Raw genomic sequence first — 26,099 nt, 5'->3', positions numbered from 1 at the left:
TATGTGCCCACCGTCAACCTCAATTTCTACAAGACAGGAAATAAAAATTGAAAGCGCTGTTGACATTGATATATACCAGTTAATTATTGCCCCAAAGTCGTTAAAATGTGAAGAGCGATTAATGTGAAACACAGTTTGTGTAGTATTTGTGTTGGGCTATTTTTTGTTGCCTGCTGTTGTTTCATTTTATGCTCAGCCCATTTGAATTGGGCTTTAAGTTCTTCAATGGGGCCCAATGGTTTAAAACTGGCATTAATTAGGAATATTTATTATAATTATTTAATATCATTCCTTTTGTCACCTTTTTCAAATGACAAAAATGATATTAACACTGCCCCAGGAAGTCTCCTTATGTAAACTGAAAAAGATTTCAGCGCTTTTCCCTTTTTGTTCGGCACTGAAATCCATATACCCGTTGTCTTCACTGTGATCTCAAATCGGAGTCTCTTTGTCATTACGATTTTTTGTCTGTTTTGATTTTTTTTCGTTTCGCATCGAAGCTTCAAATCACTGGGGAAGTGATTGCTGCTGAGTTTTGGATTTGGTTAGTTATTCGGATCGGTGGTATTGAGCTCAGGAATTGAATCGAATAGGAAGAGAAGTTGAGGAAATTTAAAAGACAAAGCAAATGCAGAGCAAGGGATCGAGTGTGCGATTCACTGGAATGGTGATTCGGTCCCCAATTTCGACTCTCATGCTTTCCATGTTCGCAACTTTTGCTTCTCTATACGTCGCCGGACGGTGAGTTTTTGTAGTTTTTTCCAGTTACGTTGTTTTTATATATGTGGAATCTTCTTGTTGGTTTTGGCTGAGTTCGTTAGTTTTTCTCTAATTATGCAGTCGTGGAGACTTAATGAGTTAATTGTATTGATATGTCAACTGGTGACATTAGATACGTAAATTTGTGGAGTTGGAGTTGGATTAATCAACCATCAATTGTTTAATTTTTTTTTTTCTTTTTTTGTATTTTTTCAAATTTTGATATGGAAATGTGTATTAGAGATGATTAAATAGAAAAAGGAGAATGTTAAGGCAGGAATTTAGGAGAACCTTTTTTTAGATTAGAAATCGGTAGTTCTTTACTCTCAACCTTTACCATTTTGATTCAAGAGATGAAGTGAAAGTTAAAATCCTTGTATGCATTTCTGGTGCCAGAGTTGCACTGTAATCAACTATCAAGCATTTGGCTTTTTTTCTCTATATAAATAAAGGCTGGGGACAGAAAAAAGCGTGAGATTGATTTGTTGAATTTGGCGTGGCAGATTGTGGCAGGATGCAGAAAACAGGGTTTACTTGGCAAAAGAGCTCGACAGAATAACTGGCCTGGTACCTCTACATACATTGGGTTTTATTTCAATTTTTTCTACCTTGTGTGTTTTTCTTTTCCTCTTTATTTAACTGAGTAGCTAACTTTTAATCTAGGTAAATCAGGATTCTCTTTTTCCAGTAAGGATGTATATACACTAGGGGCAAGTTTCAAATATTTCCGGACTTGGATATGTATCTTTATATGGCAATGATGACTTAACTTTAAGCAACAACAAGTCTTAATAAAAGTCCACCTTTCTTATGACTGAACGTGCCCTGTCTTTCTGTTTTTAAATCAAACATTGCACAGACCATTTAAATTTATACATATCTTGCTAGTATTTGGATATTATCCTTAAAACTTCTTATATTTCTTAGAAGAATAGAACAGATTTGCCTGTGTAGGCTGCATAATAAGAATTTTAGTGATTAAGTTGTGTTCAAACTTATGTCACAGGCATGATGATCTTATTTGCAATGTATGACATGTGCGAGGGCAAGATTAAGTTTCTCAACCTGCTTTAATTTCCAGTTAAAATTTTTTTATCGTGTTTAGTCAATTCCCTAACTAGATGGGTTCGCATACGTTGCCAATGCAACTTAAAATCATCTTTTATACTCAGGGAAAAACTGTAATGTCAGTCGACGATTCATGGAAAATCATAGAATGCAGGTGACATAAAATTTCCTGGCTTTTCTTTCTCACAAGTAGTTCTTTCATATTTGAGTGTTAGTATATGCAACTTTTATCAAGATCCCATGCCTATCAGGGAACAACGGAAGAAATTATCAGGCTTGGAGATGGAACTTGCTGCTGCCAGACAGGAAGGTTTTGTTTCAAAACATTTATCCGAGATCAATAGAACTCCTAAGAGGAGACCGCTTGTAGTGGTAGGAATATTTACGGGATTTGGTCGTAAGAGCAACAGAGATGCTATACGGAAGGCATGGATGGGCATTGGTAGGTTATCATTTGAAGCTCACAATAGATTGTAACCTTGATTGGAGTTGTTCATTCCAACTTTTTGTTTTGTTCCATTTTTCTTACTTTCTTTATAGTTCGTGTCGTATGGACAGCTATGTATCCATGAAATTGGTTTGCTTGTTTGCATTTTCCTACTTTTATTATTGCCAGAACTATCGCATGTAAGTCATACTCCCATATATACAGGTGCAACTTTGAAGAAGATGGAAGAAGAGAAGGGAATCATTATTCGTTTTGTAATAGGCAGAAGGTATGTTTTTCCTTCTCTCTCTCTCTCTCTCTCTCTCTCTTTTATTTGTAGTTATCACTGCAATAGTGTTTTATCCATCTTTTATACATAGTATATCACTGCAATAGTGTTTTATCCAATACCACGGTAAATTGCAGCTCCAATCGAGGAGACAGCATGGATAGAAGTATTGATGGCGAGAACAAACAAACAAATGATATTTTTATTCTTGTAAGTTGTTTGGCTCTGCATCTCATTGGGGGTTCTATTATATGCATACTGCACAACCAGTTCAATGTATTATCTCTTCTTAGCAATTTTGTTTCCTGTATGCTTTCATTGTGACATTCACGTAGTTGGGGAATTATTGCTTGGAAAATGTAGAATTTGTTAATGGACTGAGCTTTATGCTGCAAACTATTAGAAATTATCACTAGTATTCTGGAGAATTGACTTTAAGTTGGATTACAGTTTCCATGCTGTTTCGTTTTTTTGTGTAGACTAATAAGTCTCGGGTTCTGTGTGCATGCATTCTTACAACTATAGTTGACCAATCTTCCTTTGGTTCCTTCTTTAGGAAAACCATGTAGAGGCACCTGAGGAACTTCCAAACAAGACAAAATTATTCTTTGCTCATGCTGCAGAAAAATGGGTTGCTGACTACTATGCAAAAGTCAATGATGATGTCTATGTAAATGTTGGTAGGTGCAAGTATGATTACCTGCGAATACTTCTACATGATGAGCTTTGTCCTTCTTATCTAGTATGGCAGCAAAATCTTGACAGCATTCTGCGTGATATGAAATGATCTATATATCTTCTCTACAGATGCCTTGACAAATGTACTTACTGCTCATTTGGAGAAACCTCGTGTCTATATCGGGTGCATGAAATCAGGAGAAGTTTTCTCTGAACGGTGAGTATTGGCAAACTTTGACACAAATCATAAATTTTAAAGCAGTGATGGAGCACATCTCGGTGTCATATATTGTCAATGGCTCTTAAGAGGTCGTCTTTGCTTGTAATTGGCAGGGGCCAGAAATGGTATGAACCAGATTGGTGGAAATTTGGGGATGGGAAAACGTAAGTATTTAACTTAATACTCTCTGGAACATTCTCTTTGCTTTATTTAATTTTACTACCAGGTGCCAGTGATTGGATTAACATGCCTTCCTCCCTCTGTGTATGTGTGTGTGTGTCTCTCTCTCTGCGTGCTCTCGTCGTGATCAATTTTATTCAGTTCATATTTATTTTGCTCTTCACGAATATTGTTTTTGTGAACAGTTACTTCCGCCATGCTTCAGGTGAGATGTTCGTGATATCCCAGGCTTTGGCCAAGTTCATCTCAATCAACAGGTAACTTCTGCTTTGGGTCATATGAGCAGCTTTGAGTGCCAAACAGTAAGAAGCAAAATTTACATCTGCTTTTGGGTTGCAGATCTATACTTCGTGTTTATGCCCATGACGATGTCAGTGCTGGTTCCTGGTTTATTGGGCTGGATGTCAAGCATGTTGATGAAAGGAAGTTTTGTTGCTCAGCCTGGTCCTCAGGTGTGTGTCTCTCTCTCTCTCTTTTCGTCCTCTCCACCCTTCAAATGTGGTGGCTTTGAAAATTTAACCGATTATTGCTGGACCTTAACTTCACAATATCTAAGTTGAACCCGCTATGACTTCATCTGCAGGAGCTTTATGTTCAGGCGTATAATCCTATTGATGACTCCAAGAACAGTACAAAGCAACCGGCATTGCTTCTATTCTTTACAACAACACTGACAAATCTATTGCACATAGGACTAGATTATTTCAGGAGGCATTCTTTTCCCATCATCTGCTAAACTTTTCCATACAACTACACCGGAGATACAGAATCATATATGCAGCCAGTTGGCTATATCACATGTACTAATTCCTTGTACAACCGAATGTAACATTTTTGTGTTATAGCATTTATAGTTTCCGAGGCTGGTGTTTGTCTCCGTATTGTTAGTCTGAAATTATTTACTAGCGCATATTTGCAGGTTTGCCGTTTTGGAGCATCTATGCAGTCTCATGCCTGATGCATAGGGAAATAGGCTCCTGATCGTGCTTATAAATGATTGCTAAACGTATTGTGACAAATCTATTAATTATAAGTTTAGAGAATTTTGTCAACAATAATTTGGTTGAATTAACATCACCCAATAGGGATTCTGGATTTAAAATAAGGTTTTCCACCTCTGTTTCTTTAATAAAAAGAGATCCTACTATGTAGGATGTGGATGTCTATGTTGATGCTACATAGAATCTTGGCACTATTGTTCTTTAGACTTGACCGGGTGATAGGATAAGTCAAAATTAAATTTAAGATAAAGAAAACACGAAATTAAGAATAAGTTGTTTATTTAGTTATATTGTGTTGTTTGGATAAAAATGTATTTTTGTTTAGTTTGAGTTATAACTTTAACAATAAGGTTAATTTTAATATCACCCTTCAAGACATAAGAAAAAGAAGTTATAGAAATTAAAAAATTACAAATTCTTAAGTTTTGAACACATTAATAGTTCTTAAAAAATTGATATTATTCACATAAATTAAGCAATTAGGAGTTAAATGGGCCTGCTTTTATTTTTTTCTTTTTATATATAAAATAAATGCACGCAATATTTCCAGTGGGCTTTGCTTAAGCAATACGATAATGAAATTGGCTTCTTTGTATTTTAGTTTTGGGTCAATTTTCTCTACTCTTTTTTCTCTTGTAAGTTGTAACCGTATCGCAGACCCAGCTATATTTTCATGTTCATAACAGAATAGTCAATTCTCCTCGATCAGGAAACATCATTGGATTTTGATTTCCCCCAACAATGGAGTACGATTTCAGAAAACGTGATTCCAACATCCCAGCGTACAGTAGGCCTTCATCCGCCACCTCGTCGTCCACCACCGCTGCTCATCCGATGTATGGTCAACCTCAGTCACTCTACCCCAAGATCGGTGGCGCCGCCGCCCCACCCGGCCGAAACCCCCCTTTTCACCACGCTCCCCCTCCTCCATCCAGTTGTATGCCTCTTCTTTTTCTGTTGCGCACTCTTTTCCGACTAGAATTGGTTTTTTATTATTTTCATGTTCTATTTTTTGGTGTTTGGTTTGCAGCTGGGTTGGGGATTAGGGTTGCTATAAAGCCAGAATATCGAATTACGCCTCCGGTATATGTCTTTTACCTGGATAAAATTTGCTTAAAAAACGATTTTTGGATGTCTATTTTTTGCCTGAACTAGAAAGCTGATTGATTCGGAATTTTGTAGCCTGCGTTGTTGCCGCAACTGGGAGAGATTCCGCGAAGTAATTTCCACTTTGATTTCGAGTTTGAGAGGCAGGTTTTAACTGAAGCAGTGAAGGAAAACCCAAACTGGAGCAGGCTTGGGATTGAAACTGTTCCGCCGAGGGCAACTGAACCACCATCTTCTTATGTATGTCCCTTCACATAATTTATTCATGCATTTTCAATGCATATTATGATGTATGGATCATTAGGTATGCTCATGGACTCGTTTTCAGCATTGATCCCTGTTTCCACGCCATGGCCTGCTAGTGCTTAGCTTATGATCAGTGCCCCTTTATCTTAAGTTTGTTTAGATTTTGAGTTCTGTACTTAATGAACTCTTTCTTGATCTTGGTGGATTGATGGCTCATCATGGGATAAAATTGGAATTTGAATGCAGGGGCCTGCTACAGATCCCATTGTGAGCAAATATATAGCGGCAGGTCTCAACAGAGAAGCTGTGGCACTTGCAGTTGCAAATTATGGAGACAATCCCACCAAAGTAATATCTCTGTTTCCTTTTTGCGATTTTTAATCTTCGTATCACAGAAAGAAAGAACACTCTTCTTGCTTCTGCACTGATTTCGTCATTGAACGCTGATTATCATGTGATCTGCATATAGTTTCTGCTACTACTCTTTGCTGCATGTAATATGGGTTAGACTTTCCTATCCACTCATACCACAATAATGTTAGTTCAGCAACCTGTTATGTCATCTTTATGCTGTTGGGTGCGTGTATATTCTGTCTTTTGAGGGAGCACAGATTCTAACATCATCACAAAATTGAGACTGCACTAAGTTAAACATCTTTGTTAAATTTAGAAGGCAACTGGTGATGATCATTCTTCTTATTCTCAGGTTAAGGAATTTGCCAATGGATTTACTCTTTTGCGAGAAATGGGATTCTCGCCCAACAATGTTGCGGAAGCATTGTTCATGTATGACAATGATACGGACAAGGCATTGGCTCATTTTCTCAACAGTACATCCTGAAATAGCAGTATTGGAACATCATATGGTGTTATTGATATGAAGTTTAATTGGTAGTATGATATAAGATTAATTCGTTTTAGTTGGAAAGAATGGGTTTGTAAGATATTGTATGATTGTATAGGGATTTTCGTTGACGAATGGCACAAATCCTTTGTTTCCTGTGCTTTGTTTCAGTTTGGATATACGGAGTTGGTCTTACTGTTCCTTGTGAGTATTATTTACGGCCATGCCCTATCTCTGAATAAGCCTATATAATGGCTTCATATTGAGCACTGAAAGCCAATTTTTTGCATTTGGCTGCACAAAACAAGCTTAAGATACAACAGTGCCTTGTCTAGATCCTCTATGGTATTGCACCTTATATATACTAGAATACAAGATGCAATACAAATTTAAAATGAAGAATCTATATAGAAAAAGCGCTGCACGGCTACAAATTAAAAATATGGTCGTTAGCACCAAATATAGCAGCATTAAACTGTCTAGTATTCAGATCTCCGCCTTCCAGAGCAGAACCGAAACGATCAAGCCACTGAACAGGGCTTGGATTTTCAGCCTCCTCCACCCACTCCGAAGTCATGTCTATGTCATCCAGTTGAAGGGGATCTACTTCTGAAGATATCAATTTCAAAGATTTTTCTAATTTGAGATTGTAGTTGATATAAAGTAAGTCGTTTAGTGTTTCCTTATCGATCTTGTTGCGCTTCTCGGAATGGATCTGTTGAAACGTGCTCCACTGCCTCTCGAAAGTAGAAGTGCTGCAGACCTGACTGAGTATTCGAATTGCCACTCGTTGCAACATGGGAGCAGCATCACCAAATTGTTCCCACCAAATGCCTGCAGTTCAATCAACGTTGATCAACTCTTAGCAAGCATAATAGGTAGTTATTCAGAGAGACAAGCAACGATCCTAGGCTCTTTTCCCAGGGCCAAAGATAAAAATAGGCAAGTTAAGAGTTGGCCCCCTCCATCTGATCATGGATTGCCTTTTTATTTGATTCAGAACTTCCCTAACCCACTTAGTAAAGTCGTGTATTGTAAGAGATCTACGGTTTAAAGAAACAACCCGCAAAGAATAATTCTCTGACCAAGCAGTTCAAAATAGAACTCTCGTGATCCTCCACCCCACCATATCCCATTATCTTTTCTTTTCAAACATAAGAGCAGACTCAAGCAGGAAATGTATTTTGATCAAGGGGTTCAGGGGGAAATAGGCAGCGTTTCCTATTTGGTAATTATGGGAACAAAGAAAAGTCTTTTGAGAATTGAAAATCCGATCCTCATATTATATTGCACAAGGTAACAAGCAACTGCTGGCAATAGAATAAAAGGAAATTCATATAAGGTAACATATGAAATCTTGCTTCTGGCAAAACCAGAATGGATAACGTAAAACTAAAAATGCAAACTTACCAGGGGAAACAGTATCAATTGCCTCCTTTGCAAGGTTACAGCCAAACATCCCACTTCCCCTTGAGAATAAAAGAATCTGGTTTGTTATATCACGCCTTAGTTCGGGTGTCGGAAGAAGCTTCTCCAGAACTCTGAAAAAGTCTTCCTTAATGGATCCAAGAAATTTAATTTCTGGATTATACTGGATGCTGGGGTTCAGAAAGGCTGCTGCTGAATGTAGAGGGGAATGCAGGTTGTTCTGCCACTTCTTGTCTACAATGTCCAAAAATGTCTTGCATTTAATCTCATCCATAATGTAATATGTCCGTATAGACTCCTTTGCTCTCGTCATCAACTCATAAATGAAACCTACTGCAGGCTTCCCTCCCGATACTTCCCTCATTACTTTCAAAAATGGCTCAGACACAGCAACACTTTCTTCTACTGCTCGCCAAAATTCATTATCATCAAGAATGCCAACACAAGTTGCTGTCTGAGGCTTGTTTGCAGAGGACGAATTTGCAGAAAATTCTGGGCTATTGAACATATGTTTCAGTCTTGATTTCTGCTTCAGCATAGATTGCAAAGATAGAAAATTTGAGACAGCCTTGGTAATGCCACTCCGTATGATTTCTTGTCCTCCAGTAAACTTTTTCATCATATCAAGCATTGACGAGTTGTTGTATATATACTTTGAAACAACCTGTGCCTGTAAAATACACCTATTAATCCAATCCACCTTACAGAATTCCTCCAAGATCCCATTCATGCATTGCGAGGCACAAGGGGTCACAAAAACAGAGCCGTAATTCTGCAGGATATGGTTTGCTAAGCCATGGAAGTTTAGAGCATTATCTATAATTATCTGAACAACATTTTCGGGGCCAAAATCTTGAATTATGGAATCGAACAAATCAGAGAGGTACTTTATATTTTTATAATATGAAGATACATCAACTGATTTGTGGAAGAAGGTTCTGGAGGGGGATGAAACTAAGAAATTAATCAAAGCCCTTGATTTGTTGTCTGTCCATGTTTCTGCAATAATAGTGCAACCAGTCATAGCCCACTCTCTTTCAATGTCTTTTGAATGTAAACTCACTTCAGATTTGATCCTTTCCAACCATGTCGTTTTTAAAGCTTCTGCAGAGGGTCCTATAAATCCACTACCACATTTTCTCACTGCATCAAGCATTTGCTGATAAGATGAAGAACGGGCTACACTGAAGTCCAATTTATTCTCAAAAAAGAAAAGAGCGATACTTCTCTCTGCATTTTCTTGTTCATTTCTGGAAGAAGAATTCGACGAGGTGATGGATGAAAACACTTTTCCAACCAGCGTTGCTGATTCCACAGCCATGAGAGTCTTCCCAGCGGAGATGCTTACAGCCACAGGGGATTTAACTTCTGGTATCTTTTGCATCTTAGTTACTGAAATTTCCTTACTGTCCTCTTTTGACGCTATGATTTCCCTTACCCTTTCAGTGACATCATCTCTTACTTTGGTGCATGGATTTACACCTTTACTGGGAAGTCGAGATAAATGATGCTTCAACCTGCTAATGCCACCATTAAGAATTCTATCGCAGAATTTGCATCTCACCTTGTTTCCTTCTAACCTATCAGCATATTCCCAGCAAACATCTTTCTCTCGCACCACTGCCGAAAAGGAAGAAACCGATTACTTACAAATTTACATGCCCACATTACCATAATATTGGCATTCTTTTGACTAGGCAACATTTGATGAGGAAACTCAGTGATGTAATCTCGCTCATTCTGAAAATACAAGGTTGTTGACAAAAGAAGGGAAGACATTTCAAAAAACAAAAAGACAATTGTCAAACTTGACCTAGTATAGTTCCAATTACTCCTGTGGAAGAGAAGATCTCTGCTTCAAAGACTCATGTGAATGACAACTGAGCATTCACATAAAGAAAACATCAGCTGGAAACCATGAAATTGGACAAACACATGCAAGACATAAACCATGCACACAAATTCAGTCCATGCATGGAATTATAAACGAAAATGCACTTGAATGTCACCTATTTTAACCATACTCCTCGATGTTAAAACACCCTTGCCAACTTCTTGGTTGACTGAAGCAATTGCAATCTAAACAACTTCAATTTGATTTAAGTTTCTTTCAGAAATAAGCCACACACCATGACAGTACAATGTTAAGCTTCAAAGAGAAAGTTCAAAATTTCGAGAGAAACTTTATAATGCATACCCACTGCTGTTAAATAAACGTCAGAAACGAAATCTTTCAACAATCAACCATTTGAATACAATAAAATGGCAATTCAACTAAATAACATATCCAAGAAAAAACTCATAAATATGCCAGGAGAAAGAAACAGAGCAACTCACTTAGTACGAAAGATCTTGCCGTGCCCCCCCTGTGCTCGCCTACAGCAGCACAAACAACAACAAACTGAAAAACAAAAACAAAAGGAACACAATCAGCAAAAACCCAATGGCAAAACAAATTACTAATAATTAAACATTTTGAAAAGTATTCATAATTTTCAAAACACTAAACAGTCTAACATACGATTACCAAATTCTAACTCAAAATTTTCTTTCATTTTATTGCTCTAATCACTTTCAAACAGTTAATTAACTTTCAGCTTACCCACCCCCCATCCCCACCCAGGGTAAGGGGGTAAGTATTACTGGAGCTGCAGATATCAATCACTACTTGTTTCTCATGAATTCATTGTTAATCATGCTTTATTCATAGCTATATTCAATTAAAATTGGTAAAAAGAAAAAGGAAAATCCGATTCTCGCTAATTTTCTTCCATTTTCTCAGGAACATTTAACGAGACAGAAAAAAAATTAAAAAGGAAAAAGCACGAGAAAATGAAGAAGGAAGAACGAAGAAGAAGAAGAAGAAAAACTTACAAGGAGAGATGCTCGGAGGGTTTGCAGATCTGGAGAGAGAAAGACTCATCTGATTTCTCGCGATATTTTGAGACTTTAGTCTTTAACAATCGACCCGATTTTTGGAATTTTCATTTTTTCTTTATTACCGACTAATTTTATCTTCTCGTCCTCTCGTTCAAAGTTTACTTTGATTTTCCCTCTTTCTCTGCTTGTCTGCCGATATATCGCGTCTTTATCTGTCTACGTGGCCCAATCATCTTCGTTCCAGCCGGAAAATTCATTTTCTCTTATTTTTTATAGGGAAAAATCATTTTCTCTTAAATAACCTTAATAAGGCCGATTTCTTAATTATATGAGTTATATTATTAAAAATATCATATTACGTCTAATTGAATAATTGAATTTTACTTATTTTATTAAAAAAATAATAATTTATATCAGAATCAGGCCTCCATAATACAAAGTAAACACCTTATAAAAGTATAATGAACAAATTATCCAATTTAGTAATACAAAGTAAATGGTGATTGATTTAATTTTAGAAAACAAAATTTTTCTTTATGATAAAAATACGAAAATCAAATATAATACGAAAAGTCCGTTGAGATATAACCCATAGATTTGAACTACAAAATTGTGTTATGTGTTCAAATTCTACCGTTTTCATCATAAATATAAATATATATATATATATATATATATATTCCTTTCTAAATTAATTATTACAAGTTGCTCTACTGCTTCCATGTTTTGTTTATTATTTAGTGTAGTTATGAACACATACAATTCTTCAGTATAAGATCCTAAATTACAATAGCTACTATTACAATAAACAACACCTATTATACAATAGAACAACATTCCACGTATATAGTTGGATTCGAACCCACATCGAATGCGTATTTATCAGATAATTATTAATTTTAAAAAAATAAAAAAATAAAATCTATAATTGTCATAAATTTCAATAGAATTTATAATATATCCATTAATATATGAGAATTATTGGGTGAGTAGTTGAGTGATCACTGCATGCTCACATGCAAGAAGGAAAAGGAATATATATAATAAATATATATTTGCGTTGCAATTGGGAGTGAGATTTGGTAGTAGAAAAGTGTCATGTGCCTAAAATTAGATTAAGATTGACTAATATTTAGTTTATTTTTTCATTTATTTTTTGGGTCGGAATTGTCGGCTGAATTTTTCTGAAATAGTTTGTGATGTGATGTGATATTAATCATCTTCATGTGTTGCTCATACTTATGTATTCAATGTGACATGGACATCCTATATTTATTATTTTTATTTTATTTATTATGAATTAATATTTTATTTTATATCCATTTTTATATTTAAAGAATTTTTTTTTTACTTATAATTCTGAGTATATGATCTGTATAAACTCCATAAATTTATAATTTTTATATAATCTGTAAAAAATTTTACATAAATTTTGCATGTATTGTTATATATATTTTTTAAAAATAAATTATCTATACAAATTTAAATCGAACAAATATATACTATAAAGGATGCAAATCTATAATATAATTAATATATATATTATTCTATATTTTTTAAAGTAATGATACGCTATATTTTTATTATGTGGATATGTAATTGAACAAAAATTTATAAGTTATATAACATACTTTTTTCTATAATATTATACGCATTTATTGACACATATTTACATATATTTTTTAACATAATTTATTTACTTTGTAAATATATTTACATATATTGAGCTTATAATTTTTTTTTTGTGTTTCATAATTTATAAAAATTAAGATTTTGTGAAGTACCCTTCAAAGCATTCTTATCATGACTCAGCTCAAACTCAGACCTCAATTTTGTGAGTTACTTTTATATAATTTGAATTATGATATATTGCTTAAGCAATACTTGAAATCCCCATGAGAAGGTTATGCTGTGGTAGATTATATATTTATTTTCCTATATGCAGATTAAATAATTTATAAAATATGAAAAAAAGCTTTCTTATTAGTAATGAAATCTAGATAATGCAAAAATAGGAGAAATTGCATTTGTAATCTCACACGAAAGAGAGTGTTGCATTTTGATTCTATGATTTACGGATTAGTATATTTGTTCCTTCAAATTAAGAAATTATAGCATTTAGAACAAAAAATGCTATAATTTTATTCTATGCAACCAAATGTGCTAACTCTATAAACTGTGGGAATCAAAATACAATACCCTCTATTATATGGAATCAAAGGTGCAACATTTGTTATGATATCAGACTAAAAATACGACTTTTTCTGCTAAAATAACAGAATTTTCTTCAGTACCATAACTGAACAAGTCCATATTGTGCTGAAATTTTTATTAAATATTGCAAGATGACATGAAATCTTTACCTAACGCACAACATAAAAAATTAAAAACAATTGCTTGTGGATGCATATATAATTATAATAATTACATGTCCACAAATACATCATAAACTCTTATTATTATGTTCTTTTTTAGCAAAATTTTACTCCAACAGAGAAAAGGGAAGAACAGTTTTCGCTACTACACAAACGGCAACACTCGTGCAGAGAAGTGCCATTTACGTGACTCAACTCTTCCCTGCCACCTTCATTCCACAACGCCAAATAATTCAATTCAAATGGGTTTTTCTTCTACTCTGCAACAGTACCTGTGATCTTTACGCCACAGCACGTGCAGTTCCCCCTATTCCCGCGCCATTAAAGTGCTGGGGAAGATAGTTATATAAATAAATAAACAAGAAACAAAAACCCAACCCTCTGCTTTTGCTTTCTCAAACCACTTTCAATCATTTATTGCTCTTGTCGTCTTTACTCTCTGCCCCAATCATTCTCATTTCCGCTCCCTCAAGCAAGAAATCACTCGCTTCTATTCATCACCGCCACCAACCGGTGTGTGTTTGGATTCTTGTATGTGGGTGTCCTTTATTTGGTTTTAATTAATAGTGCATGTTTTGTCTGTGTGCTTATATTCTTTTTGGAATTTCTGTAACTGTAACTGCCGTTTGTTCTTTCTGGGCCCTTTTTTCAGAATTCTTGGTTGGTGGCTCGGGGGCTGGAAAGTTCTTTCAGCTTTGAATTGGAGGTGCGTGCTTGTTTTTCAGCTGTATCTTTTGTGGGGTTCTTTTGTTTTCTTGGAGGGAGTGAAGTTGTTATTTTTGATGCATCAAGTTCTTGAGTATGATATTGAAAATGGTGAAGATTTAGAAAGCCCAGATAGTATTGAATACTGTTCTTTGTCCAAGCTTGACAGAAGAAACAGGAAAGTTGGATATGAACAGGTGATCAGAGTCAGTGAAGGTGGGAAGAAAAAAGATTTCTCTTTGGCTGCTTTTTTTTGTTTTATTTTATTGAAACCTAACCATTGAATTTGGTTGTTGACCTAACATTGTTTTGGAATATTAAAACAAACGACAATTTTCGTGATGGCTTCTTTTAATTGATAGCTGTTATGTTGAATTTTTGTTTCTTTCTTTAATTTTCTGTTCTTTTTCTGGTTTTATAGAGATGGCAGGGAGTAAGTACACTGTTTGAGGGCTTTCAGGTTTTGACTAAAGAGACTGAGACAAGAAATGGGCAACAAGATAATCTTTTCGGCAATTTTAGTGTATGGTACGCTGTTCGTACTAGCAACAGCTGAACCTGTTGATGATAAGCGGGCTTTGCTTGATTTCATCGGTAACATTTCTCACTCCCGGAATCTGAACTGGGATGAGAGAACTTCTGCTTGTAATAGCTGGACTGGAGTCACTTGCAATCATGACAGATCAAAAATTATAGCTGTTCGATTGCCTGCTATTGGATTCAAAGGCCGCATCCCTCCCAACACTCTTAGCCGCTTAGTGGCACTTCAGATCTTGAGTCTGAGATCTAATGATATTAGCGGTCCTTTTCCGTCTGATCTTTTGAAGCTTGGGAATTTGACAGGTCTTTATCTTCAGTTCAATAATTTTCAGGGTCCATTGCCATTGGACTTTTCGGTCTGGAAAAATCTTTCAGTCTTGAACTTGTCGAATAATGATTTTAATGGGAGCATCCCATCTTCAATTTCGAGTTTGACTCATTTGACAGCTCTTGATCTTGCTAATAACTCACTTTCCGGTGATGTTCCTGATCTCAATATCCCGACTCTGCAACTATTAGATTTGTCCAACAATAATCTTACTGGGGTTGTGCCTCAAACTCTTGTTAGATTTCCTAGTTCAGCCTTTTCAGGTAACAATGTTACACTCCAAAATTTGCCGCCTCCGGTTCTTTCGCCAACAGCCGTACCCAAGAAGCATTCCTGGAAGTTTAGTGAACCTGCCATTCTTGGAATTGTTATTGGTAGTTGTGCAGCGGCATTCATTTTGATTGCCTTGCTATTAATTGTTACGTACAGAAAGAAGAAAGATGATAAGTCGATCCCAGGTGCATCACAGAAGAAAGAAAAATTGACAAAGAGGATGGCTTCTGAACACCAGGATGAGAATGGCAGGGTAATATTTTTTGAGGGATGTAATCTTGTATTTGACCTTGAAGATCTGTTGAGGGCTTCTGCGGAGGTTCTTGGGAAGGGGGCCTTCGGAACTACGTACATAGCAGCACTAGAGGATTCAACCACAGTTGCGGTAAAGAGATTGAAGGAAGTTATTGTTGGGAAAAAGGACTTTGAGCAGCAGATGGAGGTTGTTGGGAATATCAGGCACGAGAATGTGGCTCCGTTAAGGGCTTATTACTATTCCAAGGATGAAAAGCTCATGGTTTACGATTATTACAATCAGGGGAGCATGTCAGCTTTGCTCCATGGTATGTTCTGAGACTTAAACATTAATATGCTTCTCAATGTTGCATTAATTGGTATTGTTGATTCTGTCCAAATTTTTCTGCGTTGTATGATAGAAGCAAGATTTGTTTTCTTGGTGGCATATCTCGACCTTATATAGTCTTAAAGCATTTCACTGCTAGGCTGGATCATTTTGCTGAAAAAGATTGCAGTGCTTGGACTAAAGTCAGATTGAGCTGAACTGTTTACTGCTTTAGTACTACACCTATTTAGGGTATTGATTATACTACATTAATACGTGTTATCGCATGACCTGCTTCAGCCTAATGTGTTGTTCTATAACACTAAAAACACATATCGAAAAGAAATCGTTGATGTTTTATGTATTCATTTTTGTACAATTTTTAAGTGGGCACAAATCTGATGCATTCACCACCTCTGCAGCAAAAAGAGGCGAGGATCGGATTCCTCTTAATTGGGAAACACGAGTAAAGATCGCAATTGGTGCAGCAAAGGGCATTGCTCACATCCACTCACAATGCGGTGGCAAGCTTGTGCATGGAAACATTAAGGCTTCAAATATTTTCCTCAACTCCCAACTACACGGCTGCGTCTCTGATCTCGGGTTAGCAACACTGATGAGTCCAATTGCACCACCAGTTATGCGTACAGCAGGTTATCGTGCCCCTGAAATCACAGACACCAGAAAGGTGTCTCAGCCATCCGATGTGTACAGCTTTGGAGTTCTCCTGCTTGAACTTCTAACCGGCAAGTCCCCTGTCCATGCATCGGGCGGTGAAGAGGTCATCCACCTGGTAAGATGGGTTCATTCCGTCGTTCGTGAGGAATGGACGGGTGAAGTATTCGATGTTGAGCTCTTGAGGTACCCTAACATAGAGGAAGAAATGGTGGCAATGCTGCAAATAGGGTTGAGCTGTGTGGCAAGAATGCCGGAACAGAGGCCGAAAATCGGTGAAGTGGTGAAAATGCTGGAGGAGATTAGAAGTTCAAATACAGACAATAGTCCATCTGCTGGAACCAGATCTCCAGGTTCAACTCCAGCATTAACTCCATATGTGGGTGAGATTGGACCGTCTTCAGTCCATACTTAGATTCTTGCTTACAAAAGTTAGTTCAAGAGTAGTTGTTTTTTCTTCCTAGTATTTGTTTTTTCCTTTGTTAAATGATAAATTTGTCCAGTTCTTACTAGGAAGCTACTGCTCACATGGTCTGGTAATGGTTTAGTTTTGTATAATGCAATTTGCTTGAGGAATTGGTGGGTTAGGAGATTGTTAAACCTACCTGATCCATGCAAAGTCAAAAGTCAGGTTTGTTTAATAATTGCTGAAATTCATTTATTATGATTCAAAAAATGGATCTCTCTGTTCATGTACTCAGGAATGTATATCAGCAATCTAATAGGGAAAATTCTAATTTAAATCAGGTTAAGTCGAATAAAATCATCACAAAATAAGTATAATATATCTGAACTGTACTTTAATTACATTTTAAGTACTTACTATATATTAGTTCAGATTCAATTAGGTCCAATTTGTGTTAGAATTTCTCTAACACTCTAAAAGTTAAGAAGCCCAAAAGTGGAGGGCGATGGCCGTCGCTCAGTGGTGAGTAGGGCGCGGCCACTGCCGCTGTTTTTTTTAATATAAATTAATTTAATTAAAATAATATTTTATTATTAATGAATATATATAATATTATATATATTAGATGTGAGTTAAGGACAAAAATGTAAAAAAAAAAAAGTACTTTCATAGCCAATTCATAATCAAAGCGGGTATGGGCCAAATTTTGTATAGACAGGTTTTTTTAAACTTTATTTTATATCATAGGAGGTTAATTGGTACTTTAATTTTCATAAATTTTTTTTTGAACATTTCGATTATGACAAGCGTCTCTCAATTTTTCCATATATATAAAATTTCCAGACACAAGAAGATATTATTACTTGGCTGCCTCTAATCTTATGCTAACTTTGGTATTGGATACTTAGCAGACATAAAAATTCCATATTCTGGGTTCGCCAATGTGCGAAGTTAAGTTAAAAACAAACACTGAAATCTTAAAGAAACTGATAAAAGGAGGCGTGGGGTTCTGTTAAGTCATAAATATACCACATATTTAAATTTAGTAAGATATTCTCTGCTGATTGTTTGAAAGATTAACTAATGATTTATATTAGTAAATATATGAAACTTTGATCTCTACCAATCAAGATCCAACACCATATTATAGAGAGATATAAATGTCTTTATCTCTATAAAAATATTATACAAATCGTATTACACACAAGTGAAATACATAAAATATATATATATATATATTTTTAAATTCAAAGGGGATGCATTGTAAACCCAAGCTAATCTTTCTTTTTGGTTGGGGTTGGGGTTGGGGTTTCTAATCCCAGCTTTCACCCAAACTATACTTTGAAGTTTACTTTTTCAGTCGATTTCTTCTTTGAAATTAGTGAATATGGCTAAAGAAAACGACCGACTTATGCGAAAAGCCTATGCATATTAGTCCTTTTCCCTTCAAAGACGCACCAATATATGCTCCTTCGCTCCACTCTATGCCGTCGAAGAGAAATCCTAGCGTTGATTCATCCTCCTCATATTCCAATTTTAGTTCACCATCGCTTAACGATGGTGTTTCTTAACTTTTCAGGCCTTGGCGCCTCCCACGCTTCATCCCCTCATCAGCAGGATCATAGCAGGCCTTGATCCAGAGCCTATTTCGCTTCAACTTCACCCCTTTCCCTCCATTTCCAATTGAATTCTGATGAAAATCTTTAACTTGAATTCTTGTTTGTTTTACAAAGTTGTGATGACATTGGAGTTTCCTACTGAGAAAATGGAGAAAAAAAACCATGAGAAAAGTGAACCATCTCTCAGGTATACTCAACTGTACTAAGTACATCCTCATCAAAATCCATCAACCCCTCGAACTTCTAGTAATTCTATTTTCGGGTTGTGTAAACTTTTTGCAGGGTTGGAGACGATTACCTCTGGTTTAAACTTAAAGGGGAATAAGAATTTATTTTCTTTCAAGTGAAAGGAGGCAGAGTGGACTGTTGCACTTACCGGAGACGTAGATCCGGTGGCTGTGATGGGCACGTTAAGGCAGCTTTACCGGACAGAGATAGTGTCTTTTGGGCCTGCCCAAGTATCCAAGAACAACAAGGATGAGCCCCAAAAATGCTCGCCTAAGGATTTGGCGCAGCTGGTCCAGGCATATCGCACCTATCATTGTCAGTTATCATACCTTATCAGAAGCATGCGGAGGTGTTGAAGGTGCGGGTTGGGCGAATTTTACTAATGTTCTAGCCCAACTCCATATTTATGAGTATGGATTTATATTATTAAAGTTTGACTTAATTTTCATCAACATTCTACTCTGTAATTTGTTTTGGTAGGGACAGATAAAGCCTGTCCTCGGCCCACGTGTGCACATATTTTTCTAAATATTAGCGGTTATAGTATGAATATATAATAAATAATTTTTTATATTTTAAAATATATTAATTGAATAGTTAAATTAATATAGAAGTTCAACTTCTGTCTATTTCCTTTTATAACAACAGAGTGCTTCAGCTTCTTTCTATCTTCTTTCTACGACTTCATTTAAATTGAAAAGTTTAAAACTTAGAATATGAGTTTATGCTAATAAAAGTGAGTTTTCTTCATTCCTGCCTATAGAGAAAGATGGGATTTAAAACTTGAATAGGGTGTGTTATATTATTTATGGGATAGTGGTCGGGTACAAATAATCATAAATGCATTAAAAAATAACAAATAAAATAAAAATAGTTAGTTAAAGTGTGTGATAATGAAGGTTAAACCAGTCATTTGAACTAAATTACAATTTTGATATAGGTTGAGCGTAAATGAAAATGAAATAAAAAAAGACTTATGAGTCAAGGGCTAACGTAATCCTTGCCTTGGCTTTTTTCCCAACTCAATATTCATCAATATATGAGGCTTTAATGATTCATCACAAGCTCATTGCCGGATGAAAACTCAAACTCAGACAGTTAAAAGACATGTCTGAAATCTATGATAACTGGGAGAGGCTGGGGGGGGGGCGCCGGGAGCAGTTCCGGCGGCTCTGCAACCAGCACTCGAGAAATTCTAGCATCAGCTCATTGTCCTCGGACTTTAGTTTCAGTTCGCCGCTGCACGACATCGAATTTCTTAACTTTTCGGTCCCCGGCGCCGCCGCCTCCCATAATTCGTCTTCTCGACAGCAAACTCATCGCCAGGCAGCCTTTATCTCGGAGTCTGTCTCTCCGGAAACAGCACCAATCAACGCAGACCCGCTTGCAGTAATGTCCTTTTGATCATTTTTTAACTTTCAACTGATTTTTGGCCGCCATATGTGTTGTCTTTCCATTTCACTCTGCTGACCCTGGAAAGTTTTTCCAACTTTTTCACTGACTTCTGCTTGTTTCCCAGACCTTCATGTATAAAGTGGTGCTCAAAGTGGATGTACATGATGACAGAGAAATCAGAAAGGCCCTCAAAGTAGTTTCTTCTTTTTCCGGTATTGCATTTTGCATTCCATAATTTCTGTGGAATCATTAGATCACCGCGGTTCCCTATAATTCCTAAGTTCAAGATTCTTCTAAACCTCTGCAGTACGGAGTTTGTTTCTGTAATAGCCGTCTTAATACTACTCTTGTTTTAATGTAGGGCTCCAGTCTGTTTCTTTGGACAGGACGCAGAAAAAGTTTACATTAGTTGGGGATTTCGATCCAATTTCAATGGTCCAAAAATTGAGAAAATCATTGCATACAGAAATAGTCTCAGTTGGCCAAACAAAAGTGGGCTGATCATGTGCTTTCTAATGGGATATGTTTCGGTTTACTGATAGCCGAAAGCCCGGCTTCACTGATCCTGTCAATACTTGAATAAAACCATGAAGTTTTCAGCCTTCTCTTTTATACATCTATGTGTAAATATCACTGTAAATTTCTTCCTTACAATAAATAATTGCCACAGCTGACACTAATACCTACATCAGAAAATTTCCAGACAAAATACATTACTTACATTCATTCTTGTCCAACATATCCACTACTTGTTCCATGGTTGGTCTGTCTTCTGGTTTATTTTCCACACAAGATAAGGCTACGGCCAGCATCTCCCACATCCCTTGCTTCACAACAGGATTCTTCAGAAGCTTTTTATCAAACGCCAAAGAAGTCCATCCGTCACGAGCATTATAAAGAGCCCAATCAGCAAACGTTAGAGGCCTGCCGATGAAACGCAAAGGGGACCTTCCAGTTAGAAGTTCAATCAGCAGAACCCCAAAGCTGTAGACGTCAGAGGCCTGGGTTATCATCTCCTCTTTTGCCGAGGTCTCCGGAGCACAGTACTTCGAAAATGTAAAAGTGACAACGCTGATATCAGAGATGCAGCCGTATTGTTCTGAGTCGAGGAAAATGTTTGAAGCCTTTATGTTTCCATGTACAACCTTCCCAATCCTTTGTCCGTGGATATGCGCAAGACCCTTTGCTGCACCAATTGCGATTCTGAGACGGGTTCCCCAGTCTAAGTGAACGCGATTCTTGCCTTTTCTTTCCAGGAAAACAGGATGAGAAAAATTGAGTGGCAATGATTATATTACTATCAGAAATTGTTGTAATTAACCAGATAACTAAATGAACATACCATGTAACATTGTTTCCAGGCTTCCTTGAGGAAAGTATTCAAGAATTTCGAGGCATTCATCTTCATTTATGTAGTATCCCATCATCTTAACTATATTCTCATGCTCGATACCGGCACAAAGCTTTATCTTCTTCTCGAACATATCATGTGCCCAATTCTCTCTGCTAATTCTCTTCACCACAAACACAAAATCTTCTCTTAACCTCACAAGGTACGCATTTCCAAACGAGTCTATTGTGTCTCCAAGAGCGACGGAAGGAGCTATTAACAATTCATCGAGCCCAAATGCAAAAGGGGAGCCCTTGAAAATTACTAGCTGGCCCGATTCTTCTTTAGCCATCTCTTTTCTTACGCTAGCTTTGATATTGGCTGAAATTTGGAGAGGTCGATACATATCGAACATAAAAGTTCCATCTTCTCGGTAGAAGAATCCACTGGAAAGTGGAGAAGCTAAGCTGAAACTTGAACTGAAATCTGAGGATACCGATGATCGGAGGCTTGGGGTTCTCGAATGGTCATGGCAGATTTGCCAGAGCTGCTCTCGGCGCAGCACAGCAGCCACCAACCTCTCCCAGTTGTCATAAATTGCCGACATCTTGTATCAGATTCAGCACGCACCAGCCTCTCCCAGTTGTCATAAATTGCCGACATCTTGTATCAGATTTGTAAGGAAATGCTGATGCTTAAGTTTCCAGGAGAAGAAAAACCAGGAAAAGAAACTGAAAAGAAAAACCAGGAGAAGAAAAACCAGGAAAAGTATCCTGAAGCTACGACGGAAGACTCCTCCCTCGTGGAGTTTACAGTCAACGCGTTCTTCTGTTTGCCAAAATAAAACAATGTCTAAGAAATTGAAGGAAGCTTCATTTTTAGTTTCTTTTAATATAGTTAATGTAAGCGGACTGATGTGACATAAGCGTGTCTTGTCCCTCGATCACAGCCCGGACCGGCTCAAGATTTTCTATTAGAGTCTTGATTTTAAATTTCAACTGTGCGTGAGTGTATTGAGTATAGTTTCTTTTAATAATTCAACAAATTAAAATCAAAATTTTTTATAAAATATTTTGTATTTGAATAGAATGTGTGTGCGAAAGTATGCATTTAGGAAAAAAAATATAATAGCATGTCTTTGGCGTACCTTCACTTTGATTGGTGAAAAAAAATATACTTGTATTTCGAAACCTTCCAATGATTCAATCCGTATTTTCAATTGTATATAAAAATATGGTTAAATACAAGTTATTCTTCTGTATTAATAAAAAGTTCATAACAAAAAGTAAACTGTACTTTATTATAAAATGATGCAATTTAACTTTTTTGGTAATGTTCAAGGTCCATTGCTATTCGACTTTTGGGTTTGCAAAATCTTTCAGTCTTGAACTTGTCCAATAATGATTTTAATGGGAGCATCCCATCTTCAATTTCGAGTTTGATTCATTTGACAGCTCTTGATCTTGCTAATAACTCACTTTCCGGTGATGTTCCTGATCTCGATATCCCGACTCTGCAACTATTAGATTTGTCCAACAATAATCTTACTGGGGTGTGCCTCAAACTCTTGTTAGACTTCCTAGTTCAGCCTTTTCAGGTAACAATGTTACACTCCAAATTTGCCGCCTCCGGTTCTTTCGCCAACAGCCGTACCCAAGAAGCATTCCTCGAAGTTTAGTGAACCTGTCATTCTTGGAATTGTTATTGGTAGTTGTGCAGCGGCATTCGTTTTGATTGCCTTGCTATTAATTGTTACGTACAGAAAGAAGAAAGATGATAAGTCGATCCCAGGTGCGTCACATAAGAAAGAAAAATCGACAAAGAGGATGCATTATGTTTGGATTTGTGTTTTAGTTGTTTTGTTTTGTGTTTTGAAAATAGAGAGAGAAAAATAGAGATAAGTGAGTGTGTGTTGAAAATAGATGATATGTTTGGATTTGTGTTTTGAGAAAATTTAAAATATTTTAAAATAAGTGGTGTAGGTTTGATGTTCATTGTCAAATCATATATTTTTATATATAAATATTTTATGTTTAATGTTGTACTTTTGGGAGACAAAAAATACTATTTATTGTCAAATTATATCTGTTTTATATTATATATATATAAATGTATATATATATATTATATATAGAAAGTTGAAAAACAGAAAAAACACGCAGATAAGGTGTAAAAACACAAAAACAAACATTGAGTGTGTTTTATCTTGTCTCGGGAAATATGAAAACACAAAACCAAACAAAGCAATGGCTTCTGAACACCAGGATGAGAATGGCAGGGTAATATTTTTTGAGGGATGTAATCTTGTATTTGACCTTGAAGATCAGTTGAGGGCTTCTGCGGAGGTTCTTGGGAAGGGGGCCTTCGGAACTACATACAAAACAGCGCTAGAGGATTCAACCACAGTTGCGGTAAAGAGATTGAAGGAAGTTATTGTTGGGAAAAAGGACTTTGAGCAGCAGATGGAGGTTGTTGGGAATATCAGGCATGAGAATGTGGCTCCTTTTAAGGGCTTATTACTATTCCAAGGATGAAAAGCTCATGGTTTACGATTATTACAATCAGGGGAGCATGTCAGCTTTGCTCCATGGTATGTTCTGAGACTTAAACATTAATATGCTTCTCAATGTTGCATTAATTGGTATTGTTGATTCTGTCCAAATTTTTCTGCGTTGCATGATAGAAGCAAGATTTGTTTTCTTGGTGGCATATCTCGACCATATATGGTCTTAAAGCATTTCACTGCTAGGCTGGATCATTTTGCCGAAAAAGATTGCAGTGCTTGTGCATGGAAACATTAAGGCTTCAAATATTTTCCTCAACTCCCAACTACATGGCTGCGTCTCTGATCTCGGGTTAGCAACACTGATGAGTCCAATTGCACCACCAGTTATGCGTACAGCAGGTTATCGTGCCCCTGAAATCACAGACACCAGAAAGGTGTCGCAGCCATCCGATGTATACAGCTTTGGAGTTCTCCTGCTCGAACTTCTAAACCGGCAAGTCCCTGTCCATGCATCGGGCGGTGAAGAGGTCATCCACCTGGTAAGATTGGTTCATTCCGTGGTTCGAGAGGAATGGACGGGTGAAGTATTCGATGTTGAGCTCTTGAGGTATCCTAACATAGAGGAAGAAATGGTGGCAATGCTGCAAATAGGGTTGAGCTGTGTGGCTAGAATGCCGGAACAGAGGCCGAAAATCGGTGAAGTGGTGAAAATGCTGGAGGAGATTAGAAGTTCCAATACAGGCAATAGTCCGTCTGCTGGAACCAGATCTCCAGGTTCAACTCCAGCAGTAACTCCATGTGTGGGTGAGATTGGACCGTCTTCAGTTCATACTTAGATTCTTGCTTACAAATTAAAGTTAGTTCAAGAGTAGTTGTTTTTCTTCCTAGCATTTGGCTTTTATTTTGTTGAATGATAAATTTGTCCAGTTCTCGCTACTGATCACATGATCTGGTAATGGTTTAAGTTTGGATAATCAATTTGCTTGAGGAATTGGTGGGTTAAGTACTGCTATATATAATTTCTCAAACCACAAAAAAATTGTATATAATTGAACCAAATTTGAAGAAGGAAAGTGTAATTATTCCTAAATATAATTGACTTATCGATGTTGTTAACCCTAGATCGGCCCAACCGATTCGGTCGAGAACTGAATCTGAGGCCGGTTCGGGTATATGTATAAAAATCGGGATCAAACCCAATATGAATCTGTCAAAATTCGAAACAAACCAACCAAATCAAATTATATTTAAATAAAAAAAAGAAAGAAAGAGAAGAAGAAGGGAGATAACAACTAGCGAGTGGAGCTGGTAGTTCGATGGGCGAGTTGTAGCGTCAAACGTCTTATAGAGAGAAGATGTAGCACCCCTATCGCTAGTAGGGCTATCTCTTCCTAAACGTCATACTTATGGTAACTTCTGTGTTCATATATATAAATATGCACATAATCATCTAATCGATATGCACACGTAACCCCAACGTCATAACAGGCATAATTAACACACAATATTATATATACACATATATACACATGTCAAACACCCAGAGGTGATCCATCACAAATAATCCCCACGCTTTTCCGTTCTCTTTATACAAACAAAATGTGATTTGTACTCTAACTGACAAAGAGGAGAAAATTGCATATTGGCCCGACCTGTCTGGGTATAGCGTATAGACCTAGTTTTCAATAGGCAGACACCTCAAATCTGCTCCTGAAAGAAAATGTCAGCAGAGGATTGAGCCTGCCACTCAGTAAGTAAATAACCAGCCCTATCTATATATGTATATCAAACACAACCCAAATAAGATAAGTAGACAACATGCATGAAATATAGTCAATTTAATTCCAACATAATCAGTTGTATTACACCACATAGCCATCTCACAATAAGATAATCAATTAAACTTCCTTTTTTCTAGTTTGCTTAGCAGAAGGTGATATCGTGTTTTTCCCGTCAACTCAGTCTCACCGTTATATAAGTTCAAGTGAATCCCCTTGACAGTAGGTTCATCAATATCATTTCGCATCATA

The 26,099-nt window shown here is 36.7% G+C and overlaps 6 protein-coding genes and 1 pseudogene across 12 annotated transcripts; 5 read left to right on the top strand and 2 right to left on the bottom strand.

Annotated features, from left to right (window-relative positions):
* LOC105160398 (hydroxyproline O-galactosyltransferase HPGT1) lies at positions 322-4,500 on the top strand. The gene is made up of 12 exons (XM_011077755.2): positions 322-741; positions 1,263-1,326; positions 1,932-1,981; positions 2,079-2,269; positions 2,480-2,543; positions 2,681-2,753; positions 3,100-3,223; positions 3,351-3,438; positions 3,555-3,605; positions 3,807-3,878; positions 3,961-4,073; positions 4,205-4,500. Exons 1-12 carry the CDS (start codon positions 629-631, stop codon positions 4,225-4,227), a joined length of 1,026 nt encoding a protein of 341 aa, XP_011076057.1. The 5' UTR covers positions 322-628; the 3' UTR covers positions 4,228-4,500.
* LOC105160397 lies at positions 5,238-6,989 on the top strand. Its single transcript, XM_011077754.2, has 5 exons — positions 5,238-5,559; positions 5,653-5,705; positions 5,805-5,969; positions 6,222-6,323; positions 6,682-6,989. Exons 1-5 carry the CDS (start codon positions 5,364-5,366, stop codon positions 6,814-6,816), a joined length of 651 nt encoding a protein of 216 aa, XP_011076056.1. The 5' UTR covers positions 5,238-5,363; the 3' UTR covers positions 6,817-6,989.
* On the bottom strand, positions 7,082-11,253 carry LOC105160395. 3 transcript variants are annotated; one of them, XM_011077750.2, is made up of 4 exons: positions 11,122-11,253; positions 10,585-10,648; positions 8,230-9,867; positions 7,082-7,653 (listed from the first exon to the last, which is right to left on the bottom strand). In XM_011077750.2, coding segments are annotated over exons 2-4 (2,046 nt in total). In that variant the 5' UTR covers positions 10,586-10,648; positions 11,122-11,253; the 3' UTR covers positions 7,082-7,246. The 3 variants fall into 3 exon arrangements, with proteins under 3 accessions (XP_011076052.1, XP_011076053.1, XP_011076055.1); XM_011077751.2 differs by lacking the exon at positions 11,122-11,253 and adding an exon at positions 10,775-11,055; XM_011077753.2 differs by lacking the exon at positions 11,122-11,253 and adding an exon at positions 10,850-10,930.
* Positions 13,606-17,265, top strand: LOC105160392 (probable inactive receptor kinase At4g23740). 4 transcript variants are annotated; one of them, XM_011077740.2, is made up of 4 exons: positions 13,606-14,015; positions 14,155-14,208; positions 14,629-15,911; positions 16,333-17,265. In XM_011077740.2, exons 3-4 carry the CDS (start codon positions 14,696-14,698, stop codon positions 16,998-17,000), a joined length of 1,884 nt encoding a protein of 627 aa, XP_011076042.1. In that variant the 5' UTR covers positions 13,606-14,015; positions 14,155-14,208; positions 14,629-14,695; the 3' UTR covers positions 17,001-17,265. The 4 variants fall into 4 exon arrangements, with proteins under 4 accessions (XP_011076042.1, XP_011076041.1, XP_011076043.1 ...); XM_011077739.2 differs by having other exon boundaries at positions 13,606-14,033; XM_011077741.2 differs by having other exon boundaries at positions 13,606-14,037.
* LOC105160683 lies at positions 19,946-21,854 on the top strand. The gene is made up of 3 exons (XM_011078164.2): positions 19,946-20,227; positions 20,358-20,445; positions 20,595-21,854. The coding sequence occupies exons 1-3, from the start codon at positions 19,946-19,948 to the stop codon at positions 20,732-20,734; spliced, it is 510 nt and encodes a 169-aa protein (XP_011076466.1). The 3' UTR covers positions 20,735-21,854.
* Positions 20,624-22,407, bottom strand: LOC105160682 (probable inactive receptor kinase At4g23740). 2 transcript variants are annotated; one of them, XM_020693215.1, is made up of 3 exons: positions 22,198-22,407; positions 21,576-22,141; positions 20,624-21,476 (listed from the first exon to the last, which is right to left on the bottom strand). In XM_020693215.1, exons 1-3 carry the CDS (start codon positions 22,224-22,226, stop codon positions 20,947-20,949), a joined length of 1,125 nt encoding a protein of 374 aa, XP_020548874.1. In that variant the 5' UTR covers positions 22,227-22,407; the 3' UTR covers positions 20,624-20,946. The 2 variants fall into 2 exon arrangements, with proteins under 2 accessions (XP_020548874.1, XP_011076465.1); XM_011078163.2 differs by lacking the exon at positions 22,198-22,407 and having other exon boundaries at positions 21,576-22,177.
* On the top strand, positions 22,249-24,905 carry LOC105160681 (annotated as a pseudogene).

Source organism: Sesamum indicum, linkage group LG4 (assembly GCF_000512975.1).
Source record: "Sesamum indicum cultivar Zhongzhi No. 13 linkage group LG4, S_indicum_v1.0, whole genome shotgun sequence".
Taxonomy (NCBI): Eukaryota; Viridiplantae; Streptophyta; class Magnoliopsida; order Lamiales; family Pedaliaceae; genus Sesamum; species Sesamum indicum.
The sequence above is the reverse complement of the archived record's forward strand: the minus strand, read 5'-3'. Positions and strand labels throughout refer to the sequence as shown.

Excerpts from the sequence above, each read along its gene's own strand:
- LOC105160398 (XM_011077755.2), top strand. The coding sequence starts at position 629 with ATGCAGAGCAAGGGATCGAGTGTGCGATTCACTGGAATGGTGATTCGG. Across the intron at positions 3,224-3,350 it reads TGATGTCTATGTAAATGTTG|ATGCCTTGACAAATGTACTT; the intron begins GTAGGTGCAAGT and ends TCTTCTCTACAG. Across the intron at positions 4,074-4,204 it reads TTGCTCAGCCTGGTCCTCAG|GAGCTTTATGTTCAGGCGTA; the intron begins GTGTGTGTCTCT and ends CTTCATCTGCAG.
- LOC105160397 (XM_011077754.2), top strand. The coding sequence starts at position 5,364 with ATGGAGTACGATTTCAGAAAACGTGATTCCAACATCCCAGCGTACAGT. Across the intron at positions 5,970-6,221 it reads CTGAACCACCATCTTCTTAT|GGGCCTGCTACAGATCCCAT; the intron begins GTATGTCCCTTC and ends ATTTGAATGCAG. Across the intron at positions 6,324-6,681 it reads ATGGAGACAATCCCACCAAA|GTTAAGGAATTTGCCAATGG; the intron begins GTAATATCTCTG and ends TCTTATTCTCAG.
- LOC105160395 (XM_011077750.2), bottom strand. Across the intron at positions 7,654-8,229 it reads AATTGATACTGTTTCCCCTG|GCATTTGGTGGGAACAATTT; the intron begins GTAAGTTTGCAT and ends ATTGAACTGCAG.
- LOC105160392 (XM_011077740.2), top strand. The coding sequence starts at position 14,696 with ATGGGCAACAAGATAATCTTTTCGGCAATTTTAGTGTATGGTACGCTG. Across the intron at positions 15,912-16,332 it reads CATGTCAGCTTTGCTCCATG|CAAAAAGAGGCGAGGATCGG; the intron begins GTATGTTCTGAG and ends CCACCTCTGCAG.
- LOC105160683 (XM_011078164.2), top strand. The coding sequence starts at position 19,946 with ATGTCTGAAATCTATGATAACTGGGAGAGGCTGGGGGGGGGGCGCCGG. Across the intron at positions 20,228-20,357 it reads TCAACGCAGACCCGCTTGCA|ACCTTCATGTATAAAGTGGT; the intron begins GTAATGTCCTTT and ends CTTGTTTCCCAG. Across the intron at positions 20,446-20,594 it reads AGTAGTTTCTTCTTTTTCCG|GGCTCCAGTCTGTTTCTTTG; the intron begins GTATTGCATTTT and ends GTTTTAATGTAG.
- LOC105160682 (XM_020693215.1), bottom strand. The coding sequence starts at position 22,226 with ATGTCGGCAATTTATGACAACTGGGAGAG. Across the intron at positions 22,142-22,197 it reads ATTTATGACAACTGGGAGAG|GTTGGTGGCTGCTGTGCTGC; the intron begins GCTGGTGCGTGC and ends CAACTGGGAGAG. Across the intron at positions 21,477-21,575 it reads CCTGGAAACAATGTTACATG|GCAAGAATCGCGTTCACTTA; the intron begins GTATGTTCATTT and ends TGGAAAGAAAAG.